At 33.3% G+C, this 21,585-nt stretch overlaps 1 protein-coding gene across 1 annotated transcript in view; it reads left to right on the forward strand.

Moving 5' to 3' along the window:
• Window positions 1-21,585, forward strand: part of LOC132544320 (uncharacterized) — a 29,919-nt gene that overhangs the window by 1,949 nt on the left and 6,385 nt on the right. The window contains exons 4-24 of the mRNA XM_060207897.1: window positions 495-583; window positions 5,496-5,667; window positions 5,955-6,054; window positions 6,505-6,593; window positions 7,203-7,302; window positions 7,903-8,001; window positions 8,521-8,624; window positions 9,016-9,132; window positions 12,202-12,361; window positions 12,536-12,644; window positions 14,101-14,240; window positions 14,833-14,989; window positions 15,551-15,639; window positions 15,835-15,957; window positions 16,639-16,796; window positions 17,587-17,702; window positions 18,128-18,244; window positions 18,709-18,782; window positions 19,695-19,817; window positions 20,087-20,177; window positions 20,778-20,902. Coding sequence (XP_060063880.1) covers window positions 495-583; window positions 5,496-5,667; window positions 5,955-6,054; window positions 6,505-6,593; window positions 7,203-7,302; window positions 7,903-8,001; window positions 8,521-8,624; window positions 9,016-9,132; window positions 12,202-12,361; window positions 12,536-12,644; window positions 14,101-14,240; window positions 14,833-14,989; window positions 15,551-15,639; window positions 15,835-15,957; window positions 16,639-16,796; window positions 17,587-17,702; window positions 18,128-18,244; window positions 18,709-18,782; window positions 19,695-19,817; window positions 20,087-20,177; window positions 20,778-20,902 — 2,452 coding nt within the window. The remainder of the gene's footprint in view (window positions 1-494; window positions 584-5,495; window positions 5,668-5,954; window positions 6,055-6,504; window positions 6,594-7,202; window positions 7,303-7,902; window positions 8,002-8,520; window positions 8,625-9,015; window positions 9,133-12,201; window positions 12,362-12,535; window positions 12,645-14,100; window positions 14,241-14,832; window positions 14,990-15,550; window positions 15,640-15,834; window positions 15,958-16,638; window positions 16,797-17,586; window positions 17,703-18,127; window positions 18,245-18,708; window positions 18,783-19,694; window positions 19,818-20,086; window positions 20,178-20,777; window positions 20,903-21,585) is intronic.

Consider the following 21,585-nt stretch of genomic DNA (forward strand, 5'->3'; position numbering starts at 1 on the left):
TAACCTGTCTAGCAAGTCTCAAGTCCATACTTTAAACATTGACTGATGTTCTGGGAAAAGTCAGGTAGACTAACAAATGTGCTTGCCTGAATGTACACAGGAAATTAAGTAGAGTTATGTACCCTCAATGTTGTTGAACAGGGGATATCCTGTATAATAAATGCTGGAAAATACTGAAATTAAAATAAAATGATTTGACCTTTTCAGTGAAATTATTACAGGAGTGACCTTTGTCAGACATTTGTGAATTATGAGTCGGATTATTGATTCTGAATGATATTTTTGCTATTGAGAAGAGCACAATAGTAGATACAAATATTTTGTAGCTTCTGTAGATTATCAGAATCATATTGTACCAGTATATAATTATGTAAATTGTGCATTGCAAATGTAGCTGATACCTAACTATATCTTATAAAAGTTAGTGATTACAGAATACATTTAAATTTAAGTATAGCATCTTCAGTATTTGTATTTGGTATTCTACCTGACAGATTTCTGGTCCAGGAACGAGACCGATTGCAAGCAGCCAGGGAGAAAGTGAGGGAGCAGAGACGTGCACTACAAACCATGACACCTGCGGGTAAGATTCAGAATGAACTTACAAATCCTTCTTATCATGGTCACCGTGATAAACGAGACCCTACAAAACGAAGGGGGAATATTAAACAAGCGGCTTGGGAGTTTGATGTTTTAGGATTTCTAAAGTCCTTAGGACTTTATCACCATGTGGAATCACCAGTATATGTTACTACACCTTTACCTAAGAAACGGAGAAGGAAATTCAGATATTTTCCTTGTCCTGTTCACAGACATTTCCCATGGACTTGGTGAACATGTACACATTATTCATGTTGTGCAACAACCATTATCATTCAGTAAAGTGTTTATATTGTTTACTAAGAATAGCTTATTGGTCTGTAATGTACTGTATTTATCCTGCAATAAACCAATATTTTGGTCAGAAATCCATTCATATCTATTATGTAGAAATATCAAAATAAAATGTCATTTTTCATTATTGACATGACAATGGTTCAATCCCATCCTTCCATGCTTTTTTGACTCAAGGATTATATATATGTTTTACATGGTTGGTTCATTGCTTGATAAATATGCTTGGTTAGTTGTTAGGTGAAATCTTATAAAGACAGAAACAGTGAATACAAATGTTTTGTTTTAATTTTACTACAACATTGTCAGTGAATGATGATACATAGATATGTACATTAGAGCTGTGAGTGACTAAAGTTTCCACAGTTCATGTGTCCCTAACTTTTTCTTCAATGGCTGAAAATTGTTGCCCCCAATCATTCTTGCCGAGAACTTTGTTATAAATTAAAAAAATCAAAATAATTGTATTTGCTGTTCATGACAATATTGATCACATCAGAGGTGTACTGACCTGACAATTGGGACTCTGAGTAAAGATTGGGCTTTATTTGGTTGAAATTTTGGGTGGGGGCTAATGCTTTAAACTGTAAATTGTACACCTCTGTTATTCTAAAAAAAAAAAAAAAAAAAAATTATGTTAGTATAGATTGTGTAGTTCACTTACTTATATTCTTAAAGTTATCTTTAAAGTCTTTGCATGACAGTGATTAGGGAGTATGTAAGATATATTTATTTATATGGTGTCATGCCTAATGTTTTGTTTGTCAATGTTGTATTGAATTGTTATATTGTAGCGCGACAAGGTAGAGTATATTTTGATGCAGTCTCACATTTGGTTGGATAATTTGTGAAACTCTGGTTTCCCTGATAAGTATCTTTGTACTTACATTTACTAACAATAACAAAATTTACACAACTTGTTTATGTTTTATTGTTAAAATTTTTAACAAAATATTTATCCAGTTGTTAACTTCTTCTGAAAAGATTTTGCTCCCTTGTTTTTCTGTGTGTTTGAATAAGTTTTGGTTCTGAGTAAGTTTATATACTTTTTTGTAGTTATGAGAAAACTTGCTTATTTTCCAAAATTTGCATCTCACCTTATTTATGAAATTTTAAAGAAGTATAACGTGATGGGTTTGTCTTCAATAGAAATAGATTTGTTCTTAAATGATAATTAATGAGCTGTATATTTGCAATTTGAACTTCCACATTTCATCATCAGATTCCAAAATACCTGGTTAACATCCTATACTTCAGTCGTCACACAGGGTCATGTACTAGTGTTGTCATATATGATAAAATTAGTGATAAATACTATCACTAATTTTAATATGTAAGGAATATACTTGATTATGTCCTTGTGGTCTTTGGTGAGATATTTGGACTTTGATGTACAGTAAATTATATACGAAGACAACTACTCAATCTTAGAGTATGCTTGAACCATTATATATATGTACCCATTCTTAAAACTCAAGATATAATTATTTTCAAGGGCAGTGAAAACTTACGTCTACTTGCTGACTGTAGTTACAATGCATAAATTTCTCTCACTGAATAGTAATGATAAACTTTATGAAATCAAATAATTCTAAATGTCACTGATTTTTAATAAAATGTACATAATTATAATTATATAGAAAAAGTAATGAAATAAATTGTTTTAATATTAAGATAAAACAATAGCTTATGCTACATTAAAATAACATTTCATTAAAACATGTTTTTGTTTGATGAAAAAAAGAGGGGGGAAAAACAAGAAAAATAAAAGGGCTCATCTTGTTCAGTTGGGTGTTACATATATTTTGTTAGAAAGAATGATCTCTCTAACAACATTCTGATTTATTCCACTGTGAAGATGGTGAAAAGATTTTTACTGGATAATCAGTTGTAATTATTGAATCTTGTCTGAAAACAATTTATAAGAATATTCATTGTAAATGAATAAATTGTTTGTTTATTTACTTATTGTTTGTCTTGATTTATTTTCATTATGTTGCATTGTTTCAAAGAATACATAGTAAACTGGCAGTTCTATGAGAAAATTTTCTTTCATTGACCATCTTTTTAAAAAGTGTACTCTTATTGTTGATTTTCAATTTATTTTTCTTTAACAAACACAAACAGAATCATTATGAGAACAAACAGTTCCTGCTAAAGTCACGTAAGGATCAGTTTAAACAAGATTTCCCATTTCTATAATCACAAAATACTTTCATTTAAGAACTTTTTATAACTGAATAATATATTTGATCTGTACAAATTATAGAAGAATAATATATAGTAGTGCATGTATATCCTTCAGAAGAAAATGTGAATATGTGTTAAAAACTGATAAATTGAAATCAAATATGAGTTTTTCATTTCCTATCTTAAAGTGGTTTTCATATTCAAATTGCTGCCTGCCTTTCAATGATAGAAGTTCATGCAAAGGAGTATAGATTAAAGGACCTGTTGTAACGGTCTACTGAGCACATGGAAAAGACACATCCTTTGCCTTTCATACTGTATATAATGGATGTTCCTTTGGCTGTCATTCAAGTTTACACAGTAAACATGTAAAGAACTTTTATGATGTCATGATGAAAAGACTTCATCTCAACTCCACAATATTTGTTTAAATCTTGTAGCTTTGCCAATAATTTGTTCTCATAATGATAAAAATTAAGGCCAAACAAACAGAGAAATTTTGAATGAGATGACAGTATTCAATAACTCCTAACAAATTATTTGTGTGAACAATATATATATATATTTTTTTTAATTTATTCGCCTTTAATCAATATCAACACAATAAAGTTATGTAAAGATAAATTTTAAATCAGTGCTTACCTGTAATAACTACCCTCCCATTTTACATTGAGACCACCTTTTCATTGATAGGGATAATAGCCCAGCTTTTCCTTAGGGGTGTGAAGGTAGATATTACAAATATTTTCTTTTTCAGTATTGATGTAAACCGAATGTATTTGTTTGGGTACCCTTTGACTTATATTGTGTTTGTAGTGTAGCTGTGTAGCTGTTATACATTAACTAATGCTTCTTGTTTTAACACCTGTTATGTTTCTTTTGTTACTTTTGTGATACTATTTGTGATAATGATAAACATGTATATAATAATAAACTTTCTTTATTTTACAACAGTTGCGAAGCAAGTTTTTCCAACTTATATAAATCACTCTTGTTGGCTTGGATGGAAGCATGCGAGGGGTGTTAATGTGGGAGGAAACCGAAGTACCCGGGGAAAACCCACGTGGTTGGGCAGGTGACCCCATACCTTTTCACATCCATTCCGGGAATCAAACCCCGGATGGCTAGGTGAAAGGCGAGTGTGTTACTACTGTGCCACCCAACCACCCATAAACATGTATATTATGACATGTTTAATTTTGATATGAGATGGCTTGTCATCCTATATGTCTTTCCATTATGACAATAGCAATAACTCAATATCTTACCATTTCATCCTGCTCTATGCTCAGGGGGCAAGGAGGCAAATACATCACATTTGATGGGGATGGGTTAGGTGGGTGGGGATGCCAGGACGGATATTCCAAACTACATAACCTCAGATGAAGGTCCAAGGTGTATGTATCAATGCTCTATTACTCAAAGTGGTTTGTGTTTCTCAGGAAGCTGAAAAACCCAACAGTCCATACTGATGTCATTGTGTTCTTGTGCAAGACATGTTACTCTAATTGCTCTAAATGTCTTGCGACTGTGATGTAGTCACTATCTACCTCAAAGTGACCCTGGATGTTCACAGTGCAATGAACTCAACAAAACAAACAAAACAGACCAATACAGGACAATTAAGTAGTAGTTGTTTTATTGTTAATATAAATAGATGTAGGTGTACATATACTACCAGGCATGGATTATATTTACAGCCTGGTAAACTGGTAACAAAAACAAGTTATTAACATTGAATGTCAGACCACATTGTGATATTAAATTCTGTTATGACGTGCATTTGATAATTAGATATACCATAATAGTTAGCTCATTTGTTGTCTGCACACTTTCCTTTATTAACCTGTATTTAGACTTATTGAAAAGTGACCTTTATGGTCATTTTTGAGAACTTTAAAAGAAGTCATAATTTGTCTGATGTATTTGTCTTATATGAGATACTAAAGTAGATTTATATGAATTGATATGACTTGAATTTGATTTTGTTAAAATATTAAGATTATCTTTTTTTATAAAATATAGCTTGATTTAGGAAGAAAATATGTCATTTTAAACAAATTTCTTGAAATCTCTTGAAATAATGTCGTAAAAAGTAATATTTTGTTGTTGAAAGACCAAAATAAAAGCGCAATATATCTTTCATTAAATATGATATTTTTCTTCCTATAAGTCTATAAGTAAAACTTGCAATATTTTGGCACATGTACCAGTGTTATTAATGCTCTTGACAACTGCATGGACAAAAATTCAAAATTTCAAAAACAAAATTTCACCTACCAAACATAAATAATGTCACCATTCTATGAAGTACAGAACATATTTCAGTAGGTGATTGTGAGCATGACACTTTAGATTCCTTTGGACTTTCATAATTGTATTTTAAACACAATTCACTTTCTTGTCCATAGACTCTGTGTTGAGTGCGCCTGACATTGTCCAGAGAGGAGGTGGGTCTGGGGCAAGGCCTTACTCCCGTCTCAGTGTGGCTACTCCAGAGAGAGCCGTACATAGTGTGGATGCAACCATCAAGGACACAATCAAAACTCTGCCACAGACAGTTGATAAAATCATGCGTTTGAGGTAACGTCATCCTGTCTTGTCTTCTCTGTGTTTTTACTGATTGTATTATTGATATTTTGAGATTTAATGTATAATTGAAATACTGGTAATATGATGCAGATGATGTTCTATTAGTCATTTCACATATCAAGAAAACAATTTGAAAGGAAAGGGATTTGCCAGTTTGTACCAAACCTAAAGTTTTGTAGTAACTGGAAACAGGTATTTAATTGAGTTTGCATTTGTAGTGGTCTATATGTGTTGAAGCACCTTTAAATAGATAAATCAAACCAGACTCTGAATTACAGACAGGATGTTCAGCGGCATTACGAGAAATACAAACGGCCATACCGCGGTGAGATGGGCATCCAATCTTACAAGCCACAACAAATAGAACACTACTTCCTTGTGAGTTTTACCTAACATAGATGTATTGTCTGATGCTTGAGAACTGGAACTGATCACCAGTTTTGTTATTAGTGTGAAAATCTGTGCCCTCTTATTTTTCCCATCTATAAAGTTGTTGAGATGCAAAATGACTTGATTTCCATTGTGTTTTTGCTTAGCTGGTTACTTTCCAAAATGAGAATTAACATCATTTTAAAGGAAAATTAGAAATATATTTTCTTTAAATTTCCATCCATGCTGTATTAATATCGATATATAAACAGTTATAAGATGAAAAATGATTGCTTAATGATTTGTCCACAATATTAAATTAATTTTAAATGATGAAACTTTATACTTCAAAAATTTTTCCATTGTACATGAAATATTTCAGAATCTGTCTTAATGTGAAAAACTTAACCAATATACTTGGTAACTTTCGTACACATCTTACTAATTAACTGTACTCAGGTGAGAGCCATCTTGGATGATGTAGTGACAGGATTCTTGGACTCCTACTTCAAGCCGGCCATCCCTCTAGTAGAGAAGGAAGCCTACACGTAAGTAAACATGTTCTGGAGGTAGAGCTGCCATTTCACATTCCATATTTATCAAAAATCTTTCGGATCTACTCATAATTGTCAAAAATGCCCATTAAGCATGTTTTTGCCAATATTCAGACACCATTACATACAAAAAAAATCATCCTAAACTATAATGAAAGATGAAACATGCATGACTTTCTCATCAATATAATGTCATTATACTGGATTATATAGTATTTGTGGAGAAGGAGGCAGTATAACTCATTTCACTTTTACAGTTTTAATGAATGAATTCATTGATGGGCTTCACATTCATTATTATCTAATGATAAACAATATAGAATTTACAAGTAGTCATGATTTAAGGTACCAAATGTACGGTATGATAAGGCTTGATTATGTTCACAGTACTACCTATATATTTGTAAATGATGAAATACTTACAAAAGCCTGATTCTCACTTCAGAATGACAGATGTCCAATCTTGAAAATATAGAAAATGTTGCTTGTAAGGGATTTGCATGACTTTTAGAAATCATGTACCTTGTAGAGGTAGGATTTGTGAGAGTGTGTGAAAGAAGGATTGGGAGGAGGAATGTTCACAGAGTTGCTATTTCTGTACAGGGCTTTAGTAGAAAAGGACAGCAAGGACCTGGAAAAAGCAGCCATTGCTCTGTCAGAGAGGAAGGCAGTCCAGCTCATCATGGAAGAACTTGTACTAGACGTAAGTCATCTCAGAACTAGGCCTAATTCACCATGACAACATGGCTAGGGCCTGGAGAAGTCACCATGAAATCACAGCAATGGTCTGTTTATGTCACCATGACAACATGGCTAGGGCATTGATATAAGTCCCATGACAACATGACTAGGGCCTGGATAAGTCACCATGAAGTTACAGCAATGGTCTTTTTATGTCACCATGACAACATGGCTAGGGCCTGGATAAGTCACCATGAAGTCACAGCATTGGTCTTTTTATGTCACCATGACAAAATGACTATGGTCATTATATGACATATTGACAACAATGTCAACAAGGCAACAGTCTGTAAAAATACCACTGACCAATTATCATGGAAATAAGCTTAACTTTACCTTATACTTAAGTATTATAGTGTAAAACCCTGTTTTTTTTTCATTTCAGAGATCTGTAAAGTTTTTTTCAAGTAGTTGAGGTTTTATATGCCTACTTTCTCACAAATTAGGTGCCACAAAAATAAGTGATATTATATCGTGATATGGGATTTTCTACTTTTTAAAAATCTTACTAAAAGAAATGTTTCGCATCAACAGACAAATCAGTTCTGATATGTGTTGACAGGTGACAGCTGACATGACCAAGGAGGCAGTGGATGAACAGAAACATACATATGGTATGGTCAGGAACATGGCCTTCAAGGAACTAATGAACAGGACTGAGGTAGGTCTTTATACAAAACTGCTAAAATATGGCGACAAATGCCAGAGCTGTGATGAAAACCATATATATCAAATTACGCACTTTGTGGTACAAATATATTTTATAGAAAAGGTATGAGTAGACATTGCTAAATAAGTCAGGATATTTTGTTATTGTTTTGGGTGATATAAATTGATATAACTTAAAGACTAGTGAGATCTCTTCTGCCTAAATTGTGTTTACCTATGCTAAATGAGGGTAAGTACAGAACTTCTGTATCTTATTGTATGATTGGAGGGTTAATGTGTGGTCTCCAGGAGAATCTAGAGTGTTCTTCGTGGTCTGTTACTTAGGACACATTAAGAAATTGACCTGTATTCCAGTGACAATTCTTGTAGCTACATGTGTTCTCTTTAATGGCGGTTTATATTAGCTAACTTTAGAGTCCATCTGTTTTTGACTTTATAAAAAGTGTGAAGATATGGAATGCTGAATAATACTAAACCAAATAAAATGTCTATTGAAATTTATTAAAAACAGGCTATAGTACTTGGAGAGGATCAAGGGAGACAACCCAATGATCAAGGATACAGTATGGTTACAAAGACATTCTTTGGATACCAACAACAGAGGAACAGACAGAGGTAGGGAAGAGAAGCAGTTACATATTTTTTCCATGGGAATATATCTGTTATGTTTCAATAACTGTGTTAAAACATCATACTACCATATGAAATCTTTCTCAAATTTCATTCACAGTTTCTATTTTGTCACATTCAATTTGAGAATCAATGAAAATTTTTTTTTCTTTGTATCTGTCCATCCTTCTGTCCTTCATTCTGCTGTCTTGTCAAAACTGGAACTCATATTTGGGTTATGGGTTAACCTTGGTTAGGCAGTGTGCCATGTATCATATATAGTTCATTCTCAGCTGTTGACCTAAAGCGGAGAATAAAGCTTGTTCTGCAATAATTTTACATTTGTTTAGGGATCGTAATTTACTGCATTGTCTCGTTATTTTGATCTTGACCTTAGGATGGAACTTTGGGGTCACTCTCAGCCATTCACAGTCAAGGCAGCACCACAACGCATCAGAAAGAAAAAACCTGAAAAGAAGAAGAAAGAAGAGGTGGCGGATGAAGAAGGGGAAAAGTAAGTCACTTACTCTGTATTTGTGGTGTATCAAGTTTGTCTCAATTAACATTTACAATTTACAGGGATTTGTGATTGACACATGTTTATGATGTCACTGTCACCTTGTTTTGATATTTGATTCACAACATCAAAATGCTTAACATGATTAGCTATTTTAATTTCTTCAGGTTTATTTTTTTTATTAACCTTTAAGATATGAAACAACAAAGATATAATATATTTGTAGAAAAGATAACTTTAACCTTTTTTTTTAAAAAAATTGATTTGTTTTATTAATATTTTAATATTGATAGATTTATATTTAATATTTACTTGTGTTCAGTTGTTGTATGTTAGTCATTGATTACTTGGAAAAATTAGACTCATTCGACTTATAGACTAGGCTTTTGGCTTATGTGAAATGTACAGAAGTATGCATGATCATGTCACACTACCATGTGTAACTTTAATATCAAACTGCTGTCTGTTATATCTTTCATTAGAGAGTTTCAAATTTGAAGAAGGTTGCCATCAATCAAATCAATTTTATCATTGCATTCAGCACTAACGGTTGTACAAAAATAAAATAACAAATCTCAAGGAAATATTGTTTGCTTAAGAAAAGTGGGACTACAAACATAATTATTAATTTCAGTTTTTAGATTTGAAGATTTATAGAGTTTTGTTGAATTGAGACTACCCGGTATATGGACTGACAGTTAAAATCTAAAAAAAGAGGTGTTTTTGTGACTATTGAAATTGAATCTTAAGCATTATACCTAGGTACTTATGACATCATTTTGATACCATGATCATGTTTGGGAAGAGAGGGACCTTTGAAAAATTCACACTTTATGGTTCTAAATGCAGGGTCATGCGGATATGTGTGGGGTGGGGTGCGGGGGGGGGGGGGGGGGGGGGGTCATTTACTTCTTATTTGTATTTCCTTGAATTACAAATCTACCTTTTGTACTTTAATACATAATACTAGAGGTATAAATGAAAACTTTAACAGAGCAGATACTGTTAGTATGATTAATTCACTTCACTGACACTGTTTATATTGGATGATGTATGTTTGAAGTAGGAAGTTTACATGGAAGTTGATATTTTGATATTTGAATCTTGTTGATATTTATTCTACTTTTGTGTTTTACTGCAGTACTATTCATTGATTTAGATATCAACCAGTCTTTTGAAATGATTACAGTACCATTTATACCAGAATGTTGGATATTAATTTTCTGGGTTGTCAAATGAGTAATTAAAATTGATAGTTAAATCATGTACACAGAGAAGTCTTACAAAACCTGGAGAATTCTGTTTATGTAGTTGTTATAATCTGGAATATAAGCTTACTGGACACAATGTGCTTTTAATTGAATTAAAATTCAATTAAAACAAAATAATTTAAATAAGAAAAATATCAACTTTCACTACAGCATAAATTCAATGATATATCTGGTCATTGTTGTGGTTCTGGCTAATATGTGTTACATCTTTAAATACAATGTATATCAAAATGGTTCTCCTACCCATTTACAGAATGTCTGTCTACTTTATTTGTCCTGTAATAAGCCCAGGTTGCCAACATATTACTACAGACTCAAAGTCAGGGGGTGGGCTTATCACAGATCAAGTATATTTGGTTTAATTGTTGCTTAGTTCCAGTATTAACAGCATGGGTCAGAAATCAATATTTGTTGGAAATTCTGCAAAGCTGACATAGATATATATAGGCTTTTTACAAGTTAACAAGGTCAGATATATTTAATAAATAACACACATCTACCAATGTAATGTCTTTTGGTTATGATTAAAAACATTAATATAAATTATGTATGTAAGGTTGTGAAAGGATGTCTGAATTGACACCGTAATATTGACCAGCAGACATTTTGCAAGAAGTGTGTTAAATATGTAATCACATGTTCACATCACATTTTCACCTGTTTGATGATTTGGCAGAGTGAGGCGATATTGAGGAGGAGGTAAATATTTGTCATCATAGCTAGAAATATTGTCTGGGACATCACTAAATTATCTCCCTTATTTCACAGTAAAACTGTAAGGGGAGATAATTTGATAGTCACCATTGATATTGTATGTCTTAGATGTTGCAAGAAATAGTATAAAGAAGTTATATCATTTAACTATTTAGAGGATTTAATCATCCATATTTTGAAATGTATAATGTATCGTAGCATAGTTTTTTTGTATGTCTTATTTATATTTTTGGAGATATGATAGTGCATAGATTTTATTATCTTTTAAAGAAAAGGTGGTGGAATTTTTTGCACGTGTATTTTTTTTTCTTTATTTTCACTTCATTGGTAGTATCTGAAAGAATAAGTGTCACTGATAAAAAATTAAGGGTTTATTAATATTCAATTTTCACTCAGAAAAATAAAATTTACCAATGTCAGATTTGTGATCCAAGTATATGTGTTGAAACTCAAATATTTTATTTTTGTCTCATCAGAGGCTTCTTAAACACAGACTTTCTAGATCTTGCTTGAATTTGAAACTCATTTAAGAATATCTTTATTATCAACACCCTATACAAAACATTTCAGAGGAAATCAATGCTTTCTTTATACATTTTTTTTTTCGTTAATTGGCTGTTTTGTTGCAAACTTTTAAAAAGTATACCTTTCTCTCCAACTACTACAAACAAATAAACAAACAAACAAACATCAATGATAGAAATGTAGTTCACACAGACAGTGAAATGTAGTGCACCGTGTGGAAGATTATAGAACCACAGCCATGGAGACTTGGCTGTGAGCTTGTTTGCACGCATTCACCATGCTGATATCAGGAAAGCTTTAGTGTTAGTCAGTACATGTGTTTCCTTAGCTGTTATAGATATACATGTATGGAATTCTCTTTCAGAAGCTGCGAAATGTATATATTTTTCAATCTTAATGTTTGATAAAAGTCAAGATAAAGGAGTATTCAAAACAATTAAAAATTCTTTATTATTTAAACAAAAAATGATTCTCAGACAGAAAAGGTCCTAGTTACCATGTCAGTAACATTGATACTCATGGTAGCAGTTTTAGTAACAGTGATATTATGTTACAGGGACGACGAGGAGGACCCAGACATCATAGTACTAGAATATCATCAAATCATTCCTGTAGATATTAGGGCATATGAACCTATACGCACTGACACACCAGATGTCAAACGAACTAAACGCATTTATCAAACATATATGAACAAGGAAGTGGAATATTGGTCGGTGAGTAGATAGAACCATTTCAGTGATAAACCTCTTCAGGTAAACCATAAAACAACATCTTAATTTTTTTTTTTTATCATTCTAATTTTTTTTTTAATTTCATTATTATGACAATAAAAATTTCTGAAACATTTACACGACATTTTAATGGTAAATGTTATTTGTTTTCAACAGAGGATGGAGGCCACTCTACATCGTATAGATCTGCCTAAAAGATGTGGAGGTGTACTGTCCATGGCTAGATCCCCAAATCAACGTTTTCTTGCAGTGGGAACTATCCATGGTATGGAAGTTATCACTGTCACAAGCAAAATTTTACAAATTTATGTAGATTTGAAATCTTAAACAATATTTCTTGAGTGTTAAACTCCAAGACCTGTTGTAGCAAGGTAGGGAGATTATATGACTGTACATGTGTACATATGAAAAAATGTTTGTCTTTGGTGTTTTGCTAAGGGTTAAGGTCACATATGATTCCCTCTACCCCTTTTTTTGTAATTTCAATTTTAATGTGTTTACTTTTGGTAAACTACATAACATGATACATATATTATCATACAACAAGATCACATGGACAAATTATTATTAATGATCAATCTAGACTGATTTCCATATGACCTTTTTAATTTTATTGCTGGAAACAATAGGTCCCACAATGTAAGATTAGGTTTCTACTCTCCTTTTTCACATTAACTGGTGACAAGGACTGAGAATATGAACACATTCATCAGTTATTTAAACTTTCTGAAACATGTTAACTTCACTGTTTTTCATCCTAGAATAAGCCTGTCAAAAAGATTTACTCTGTATTCTTTCCCTTTATCAGCAAAACTGGAGTGGCAGATGCAGGGGGTTGTGGTTGGAATTAATATTTCGTACACATTCTCGACCATCTACTTTTTTTAGAGAAGAAATATTTGTTTTGAGAAATCATGAAAAATGAGTTGATTCATTTTCAAATAATTTAACACTCATTTGACACATCTACTCAGTTTGAGAACTACATCAAACTTTCATTTTCACATTTCTGCACTACAGGTGAAGTTAGTGTAAGGTTGTATTTGTAATAAATTGTTGTAACTGTTACAGTGACATTAAACAGTTCATGTCATAGGGGCCTGTATCTGTTACTCATAATTATATACTGTTTACCTGTCACTGAAGTCACCTTATGATTGTTGATGAGTCACAGGGGTATTAATCTATTACTGATAATTATATACTGTTTACATGTCACTTAAAAGTCACCTTATGATTGTTGACATGTCAAAGAGGATGTATCTACTTCTGAAATTTATATACTGTTTACCTGTCACTGCAGGAACCTTATGATTGTTGTTGTATCACAGGGGCCTGTATCTATTACTGATAATTATATACTGTTTACCTGTCACTTTAAAGTCACCTTATGATTGTTGACATGTCAAAGAGGATGTATCTACTTCTGAAATTTATATACTGTTTACCTGTCACTGCAGGAACCTTATGATTGTTGTTGTATCACAGGGGCCTGTATCTATTACTGATAATTATATACTGTTTACCTGTCACTGAAGTCACCTTATGATTGTTGTTGTGTCACAGGGGCCTGTATCTATTACTGATAATTATATACTGTTTACCTGTCACTGCAGGAACCTTATGATTGTTGTTGTATCACAGGGGCCTGTATCTATTACTGATAATTATATACTGTTTTCTGTCACTGTAGAGATCTTATAATTCTTAACATGTTACAGGGGATTGTATCGTCTATGATACTTGGACAGCGCCATGGAGACCCATTAAAGTCATAGTGAACAATCAGAAAGGAAATGACGCCATTTTGTATATTGCCTGGAGTCTGGACAACTCTCGGCTCATTACAACTACTGCCTCCGTACGTATACACATTTCATCAGATCATTAGATTTCGTATTTTCAGCCCATTAACATGCATTGCAATAAGGCTATTTCACCTAAGCAGTACACCTGTAAAAATATGAAGAACTGGGAAGAGAAAATCGTTTGTAGATTGAGAAGCTTTCTGATTATAGGCACCACATGATTTCTGTGGCGTCCTGTTTTCTGTTACCATATTCAACCAAATAAGTGTTCCATTAGATGTTATAGAAGTGATCTTCATTAAAAACATTCCATTTCAAAGTTTCTAAACAGTATGTGCTGAGATATAAAACAGCAGAAAACACAAACTAAATTAAAAAAATTGTAAATTCCTGCAATATTACTTAAAGGCTCAATATATGAGTACATATATATCATATTTCTTTAAAAAATGTACAGTATTAGGCAAATAAATACTGACACAGTATTTTAGGTGAATTTTGATTGAAAAATTTCCCAAGATCTAAATTTAGGGCAGACACATCAACAGTAATTAAATACTCTTTGTCTGTATATCTTTATGTCTACATAAATGAAGAAAACTGTTTAACAAATTCATTGAGGTTGATTACATCATCTATGTCCAGGGTTTAGTCAATATATGGTCATTCTTGGGTGGAGGACTGAGGAAGGCCGACACAAAGTCACTAGGTATCCAGCCAGACTCAGATGGTCAGCTTCCTAAACAGCTGGGACTTATGTTCCAATTTGATGTAGATGAGAATGATTTCATGTTTTACCAAGGTAAGCATCACTAAGATCAGTTTTGTATTTCCCTGATAATGTTATTTATTATAGATTTCCGTATCTGCCTGCCTGATATTTAAGATCATCTTGGTCAAGGTCACTTATCTTCTGAGTAACAGAATCAAGGGTGTTAAGTTAAATCTTGATATTTCTTGGTCAAGGTGTTTGCTAGGGTCAAATATTGCCAGGGTTTTCAGATCTGCTGGAAAACAAGAGTATGGAAGATGGAAAAATTATTTAAGCATTACGAGCACATTTGTATATAAAAGCTCCAAAAATGTGCTGGAATACAGTAAATGATACAGCTTTATTTATGAAGTTAGCTATAAGGAAGGCGAGGTAGTTAAGCATGTCAGTGCACCTAGAATACATCAGTTTTACTGAAATGTAATGTATCAGTGTCATTTTCCATCATATTTCAATATTTACTATATTCTATCATATCTTGAATACAGAGTTGATGAAAGTATCTTTTGTGTTGTATATATGGAGTGTATTTTTTCTCTGTTCTACACATAACTTTTTAGTTCATAAGACACCTAAATTTTATCCTTTTAGGGCCATTTGTGGAACAGGAAACTCTAACCCAGAGCTTCACACCAACAGTCGCCTCTTTCTACCCTAGTTTTACGCTCTTTGGAATCCAGGTAAATTACTGTGCAAACCAGAAATTTCATTCTCGCATGCAAAATATACCAAATCTGTAGCAAATGCTATATTCTTTAATTAACATCTTTAGTGAGAAATTCTGCTCATGAAATGAACATAGCTTTGGTATTGTTGATTTAGGTTTTTCTATGTTAATAAAGACGTGTGTTATAATAATTATTTTTCTGTTACAGAACATGATCTGCATTGCTTTGGAGAACGGAGATGTCCTTAAAGCTGACCTGGAATATGCTCTTGGCAGCTCTGGATCAGCTGAGTTTACAGAGGCCCCGAAGATCCTCAATCAAATGAACTTTGTAAGATAGCAATTCAAGTGGGACGAGTGGAATCAGTAACTAACAAATAACAATGTGCACATTTTATAGACCTATAGGTCAGAGTGACACTACATCTACACAAAAATTGTTATTTTAGAGAAAAAGTTGTGGATAATTTTACTTAGAAATATTTTTTTACATATATTTGTCTTGTTGTTGAATTCAGTTTGTTTTATTGACATACAAGTGTTGTCACTAATCTTATGTCATATTAAAATACATTAAAAGGTTTCAGCTTCTGTAGTGAGGTGCAATTTAAGTTGAACTCCTTTTCCCCAGTTTAGTTATAAGGCTGTATGATTACACTCAGATTTTCTCAATTGCTATTTATGTTCAGAGGTGAAAGGTCAGGTCACCATTACTATAATAGAAATGGGAACATACAGCAAGAAGTATGAATGTAACTTGTAAACATGATGAATTACAACTGACATAGTAGTTCATCTTTTGCACGAGGTTCACTTCCCTTTATCAGGCCATGAAAGCAACAAAATAGACATTCAATCCTTAGAATGAAAAATGCAGTAAGAGATATGTGTATCTGAATATATGTAAAACAAAATATCCAAATTATCAAGATATCCAGTGAAGATTACGACTTTTAGTGGCATGTGATGAGTCGTATTGTTTGTAAGTCGGGACTTGTTGATTTGTCCTTAGGAGGAGCTTGAAGGTATTAATGTAATAGGGAAAGGCATTGAGGCAGAGCTACTGAGACGACATAAAACCATCATCACATTCATGGGATATGTGGACAACATCAACCGCATGGTCACTGTTGACACCGATGGTTATATCATGCTGTGGAAACTTGACAGGTAGGAACTTACCTGACACCACAGGTATAAGTTGATATGCTGGCATGGCAAGTAGGAACTTACCTGACACCACAGGTATGAGTTGATATGCTGAAATGACAGGTGGGAACTTACATGACACCACAGGTATGAGTTGATATGCTGAAATGACAGATGGGAACTTACCCAACACCACAGGTATAAATTTACATGGTGAAGCAAAAGGTAGGAACTTACCTGATATGATTACCAGGTATGAGTGTGGAAATTCAAATTAAAGGCATGTGACAGACCTCCAGTATGTTGTTCAGTGAAATACTACCAGCTATTTAAATGAGACCCCACCTCAAAGTCACACCTGACTGTTCAAGTATCAACAAAGCCAGCAGCAAATCAAACCTCCAGTAATTAATTTTTTTAATGTTCCCCAAATGAAAAGCACATAGTCATCGCTTTGTCCATCTGTTCGTCACGATTTAGTCCGGAGCATAACACAAAAACTATAAGAGATATGAACATAAACATTGTAGATAGATAGATCTTAACAAGGAGAAGTGCAGTGCACAAGAATTACCATTCTCTTTGTAGGAGTTATTGCCCTTTGTAACTGTTCATACTTAAATTTTGTCCTATTCGGAGAGCGTAACCAGTCTGAGGGCCCTTGTTTCTATAAATATGTTTTTTTCTTTTGTATACTATGCAGCAATTAACAATCATTATAATTTAGATATCTGATTAGAAGATATTGCTCTATTTCTGTACTGTAGTATGTGTATTTTGTGTATTTGACCTGCTGGTGTTTCTCTAACAGTGAGAATATGACCACAACAGGATGGTATGTTCCTGAGTTTAAATACCGGATTGCCGCATCAAAGGCCATGTACACACCAATCACCAAGGAGAAGCCAAAGGTAAGAGGTCATATCAGTAGGTTATACTTCATAGCATTAGGTTAGAGGATAGATAGTATGGTTAGAAGTTAAAGAGTAAGTAAAGAGATCATAGCATTAGGTTAGAAGACATGTCATTAGCTTAGAGAATATATCACTAGGTTAGAGGTCATAGAAATAGTTCAGAGTTCACAGCATTAGGTTAGATGACATATCATTAGGTTAGAGAATATATCACAAAGTTATAGCTCGTAGAAATAGTTCTGAGGTCATTGCATTAGGTTAGAGAATATATCACTAGGTTAGAGGTCATAGAAATAGTTCATAGTTCACAGCATTAGGTTAGAGGACAAATCATTAGCTTAGAGTTCAAATGTTTATCACGATGTATGTTGTAAATAATATTATATCAAACTGAACTATAGGAGGACAACTTTTTATTTCATGTGACAGAAATATGAGTAAGCATTGTAACACTGATTTTTACATCCCTTCAGATGATTTTCACAGACCGACTGTCACAGATGCCTGGTGAACGTCCAAGGACACTTCAAGAGATAGCCAAGCAAAGAAAGACAAGTAAATATCATAAGTCGAATTATTATTGACAATACCTTGGATATATACTGGGATATATAGTAGCTAGTTTTTGTTTTCTTCAGGAGAAATCTGTTCTGAAAATTTTTCAACATGATACACTGTCGTGTATATCGTGGTACAATAAGATGTTCTTTGAATTTAATTCTGTAAATAGGATAATGAGATCATGCTGTTTAACCTGCAGCATGCTGGAGTACATTCTAGTAAATGGTACACATTAACTTACCTTCAAGGTCAAAGAGGTCAAGTGTGGTCTAATATATCTGATTGAATATTTCCGTCGTTCTTTATCTGGCAGTGATAAGGAGTTAATAAGTTTAGTTTGGTCTACCAGACTGTAGCATTGTCACCTTCTGGTTACTTGTGTTTTTAGTTCTGTTTATTTTATTATTCAGTATTTGCTGGAATCATAGTATATTTGTTATTTTGTTTTTTAATTTTAGCACAGACCACCTTAGACAATATGCAGCTGGGTGATCCCTGGCATAAAGAAATTTTGAGGGACGACGGCCTCACAGTAAGTTTTTAACATGAATGAAAGATTTTTTTAATACGATCCATGTTCTTGTTTATGAAATTTTGCTCTGTTATTGATGAAAACTTGTACAAAAATAAATTATAAATATTGACAAATCAATATATAGAGTTGTATTAAGTATCAAGTGTTTGATTAGAATATGAGGAAATGAATGATAAAATCTCAAACCTACACCAGTTAAGGAACATAATGATGATTGACATCAAGATCCTATTAATTAGGGGTAATGCTACTGAATTTTGAAAGTTTTGTAGTATATCATCAATTGAGTTTTACTGGGAACATGTAACAGAGACAGTATTACAAATACTGTAACAGCATAGTCACATTGTAACTTTCAAATCACAGGAAGGTTATCCCCGTTCTAATTTTCATAGATTTAAACAAGCAAAAAGCATGACAATTCAGTGTCTGTTTTGTGCACAATTTCAGAAATCTGAGTTAATTTGCTCAGTATATGAGACACAATTAACTTTTTGAAACCAAGAGAAATCTAGTTGATGTTTGGAGTTCTCTATCATTCCTGACATCACTTTAATGATGTAATTGGGTCACTCGGAATCATCAACGTCATTAGAAATCATCCAAGTCAGATATTATAAAGGAAACATTTGTTGATGGTATGTCATGGTTATTTTAATCGTCCAATCAAATGCCATGACACATCTAGTATGAATTAGAATTGAGCTAGTAGGCTCAAAAAGTTGAGTTTCTTAGTTGATGAAAGCTTTAGAGTTTAAAACTTGGCATGAACAAAAAGATGAATTTTTGATACACTTTTCCGGGTGAATTTCTGTGTGATGGTAAATGATATTGTTATATAAATTACAAGTCACATTACAAACTGTTTATTTTATATAACTGATTTTTCTCTCTCTTATTATTTGTCAGCTGTTAGTGTATGCCCCAAAAGGTGGTGTAAAGACTACAGGTGCCATGTTCCATCTTGTCATGAGACACATTGAGACTGACACGCTTTCTTCCTACGTAACACGCATGTACAAACCCATAAAGGTAAGAAAACGCCTAACTCCTGACACAAATGTATAGTATTCTGAATTAAACATTAAACAGTACTTACATGTGTGAGAGTCGTTCAATAAATACTACATACAAGGAGAGTTTTGCCGTCGTCTTACTTGCCCCTTTTTCTCTTTATAAGGAGAAGTTAAATTTCACAACATTGTCAATGTTTCACTGCTCCTCACTGTCAAAGTGACAATTATTGTAAAAGTGAATTTAAAACTGTGTTTTCTAGGTTTGTAACTTGCATTTCCTTTCAGGTGAAACACACTAAGTTGTTTGAACCCAAGATGTCTATCAACGGGCGAGATATGATCTTTCTTATGCTTTTTCCATCATACCCTCCCAAAGGTAAAGTGAATTCTAAAATTGTATCCATGAATTTTGAATTTTTCCTATAGTATCTTGATACCTATATCTGTTGGTTCGTCCTGGTTGAAGATTGTTAATAGTAATTTCTCTATATGTTGTCTGTTGTGCATTGCTGTTAAATCTTGTTTTTTGATGCTAGATCTCAAGACAAAACAAAACGTTGGTTGATGCATTTATTCACAATATTTTAACAAAAAGATAAATATCATCTGGGACAGTGTTAGCATGTGGTCAAATGTTTTCAACATTATTTTCATGGTTTTGTAGAGATGATTGAGGTCCTGTTAAATTTTTCATTGTGGGACAGGAGACAGCAGTTCTTATCTCATGTGACTAACTGCCGTTGAAAACTTGTTATCAATTTTTTGATAACATGACAGATGTAAAGCTTTTCAATTTGATGTGTCATAGTAATCAGAATTGCCAGTTTTTCTGGGAAAGACTATGCTGTTCCATTAAAACTGGCCAATATGTGGTTACATGATTACAGTTATTACAGATTAGAAAATATAAGTAAAATGTTAGATTTTCAATAGTCATACAACAAAAACAATGAACAATGATTACTTGTTTTGTTAGCTGCCCACCTGACGATTGTTGTGTGTGACCTGACTATCGGAGAACTGAAACCTTTTAGACGCGACATCCACCTCACTACTGCGGAGTACAACGACATCCTAGAAAATGATGTTGTACAGTATGATGTAAGTCCTTTATAATATTCGGGATCATTCAAGTTTGAGATTACCAGTCAATATCTTTCTGGCGGAAGTTGACTTAAGCGTAATTCCCTTAGCATCAGAGATAGTATTGTATTAGAGGTGACTGATATACAATGATAGTCCCCCTGGTGTCAGTGTCAGTATTGGTAATGGAGGTGACTGATATACAATGGTAGTCCTCCTGGTGTCAGTGTCAGTATTGGTAATGGAAGTGACTGATATACAATGATAGTTCCCCTGGTGTCAGTGTCAGTGTTGGTAATGGAGGTGACTGATATACAATGGTAGTCCCCCTGGTGTCAGTGTCAGTGTACAATGACACTGTACATTGTACACTGACAATGTGTACAATGTTAATGGAGGTGACTGATATACAATGATAGTTCCCCTGGTGTCAGTGTCATAGTACAATGACACTGTACATTGTACACTGACAATGTGTAAAATGGTAATGGAGGTGACTGATATACAATGATAGTTCCCCTGGTGTCAGTGTCAGTGTTGGTAATGGAGATGACTGATATACAATGGTAGTCCCTCTGGTGTCAGTGTCAGTGTACAATGACACTGTACATTGTACACTGACAATGTGTACAATGGTTATGGAGGTGACTGATATACAATGATAGTTCCCCTGGTGTCAGTGTCAGTGTACAATGACACTG

Source organism: Ylistrum balloti, unplaced genomic scaffold, assembly GCF_031769215.1.
Source record: "Ylistrum balloti isolate Yb309-2 unplaced genomic scaffold, AGI_CSIRO_Ybal_v1 Utg369790, whole genome shotgun sequence".
In the NCBI taxonomy this organism is placed as follows: domain Eukaryota; kingdom Metazoa; phylum Mollusca; class Bivalvia; order Pectinida; family Pectinidae; genus Ylistrum; species Ylistrum balloti.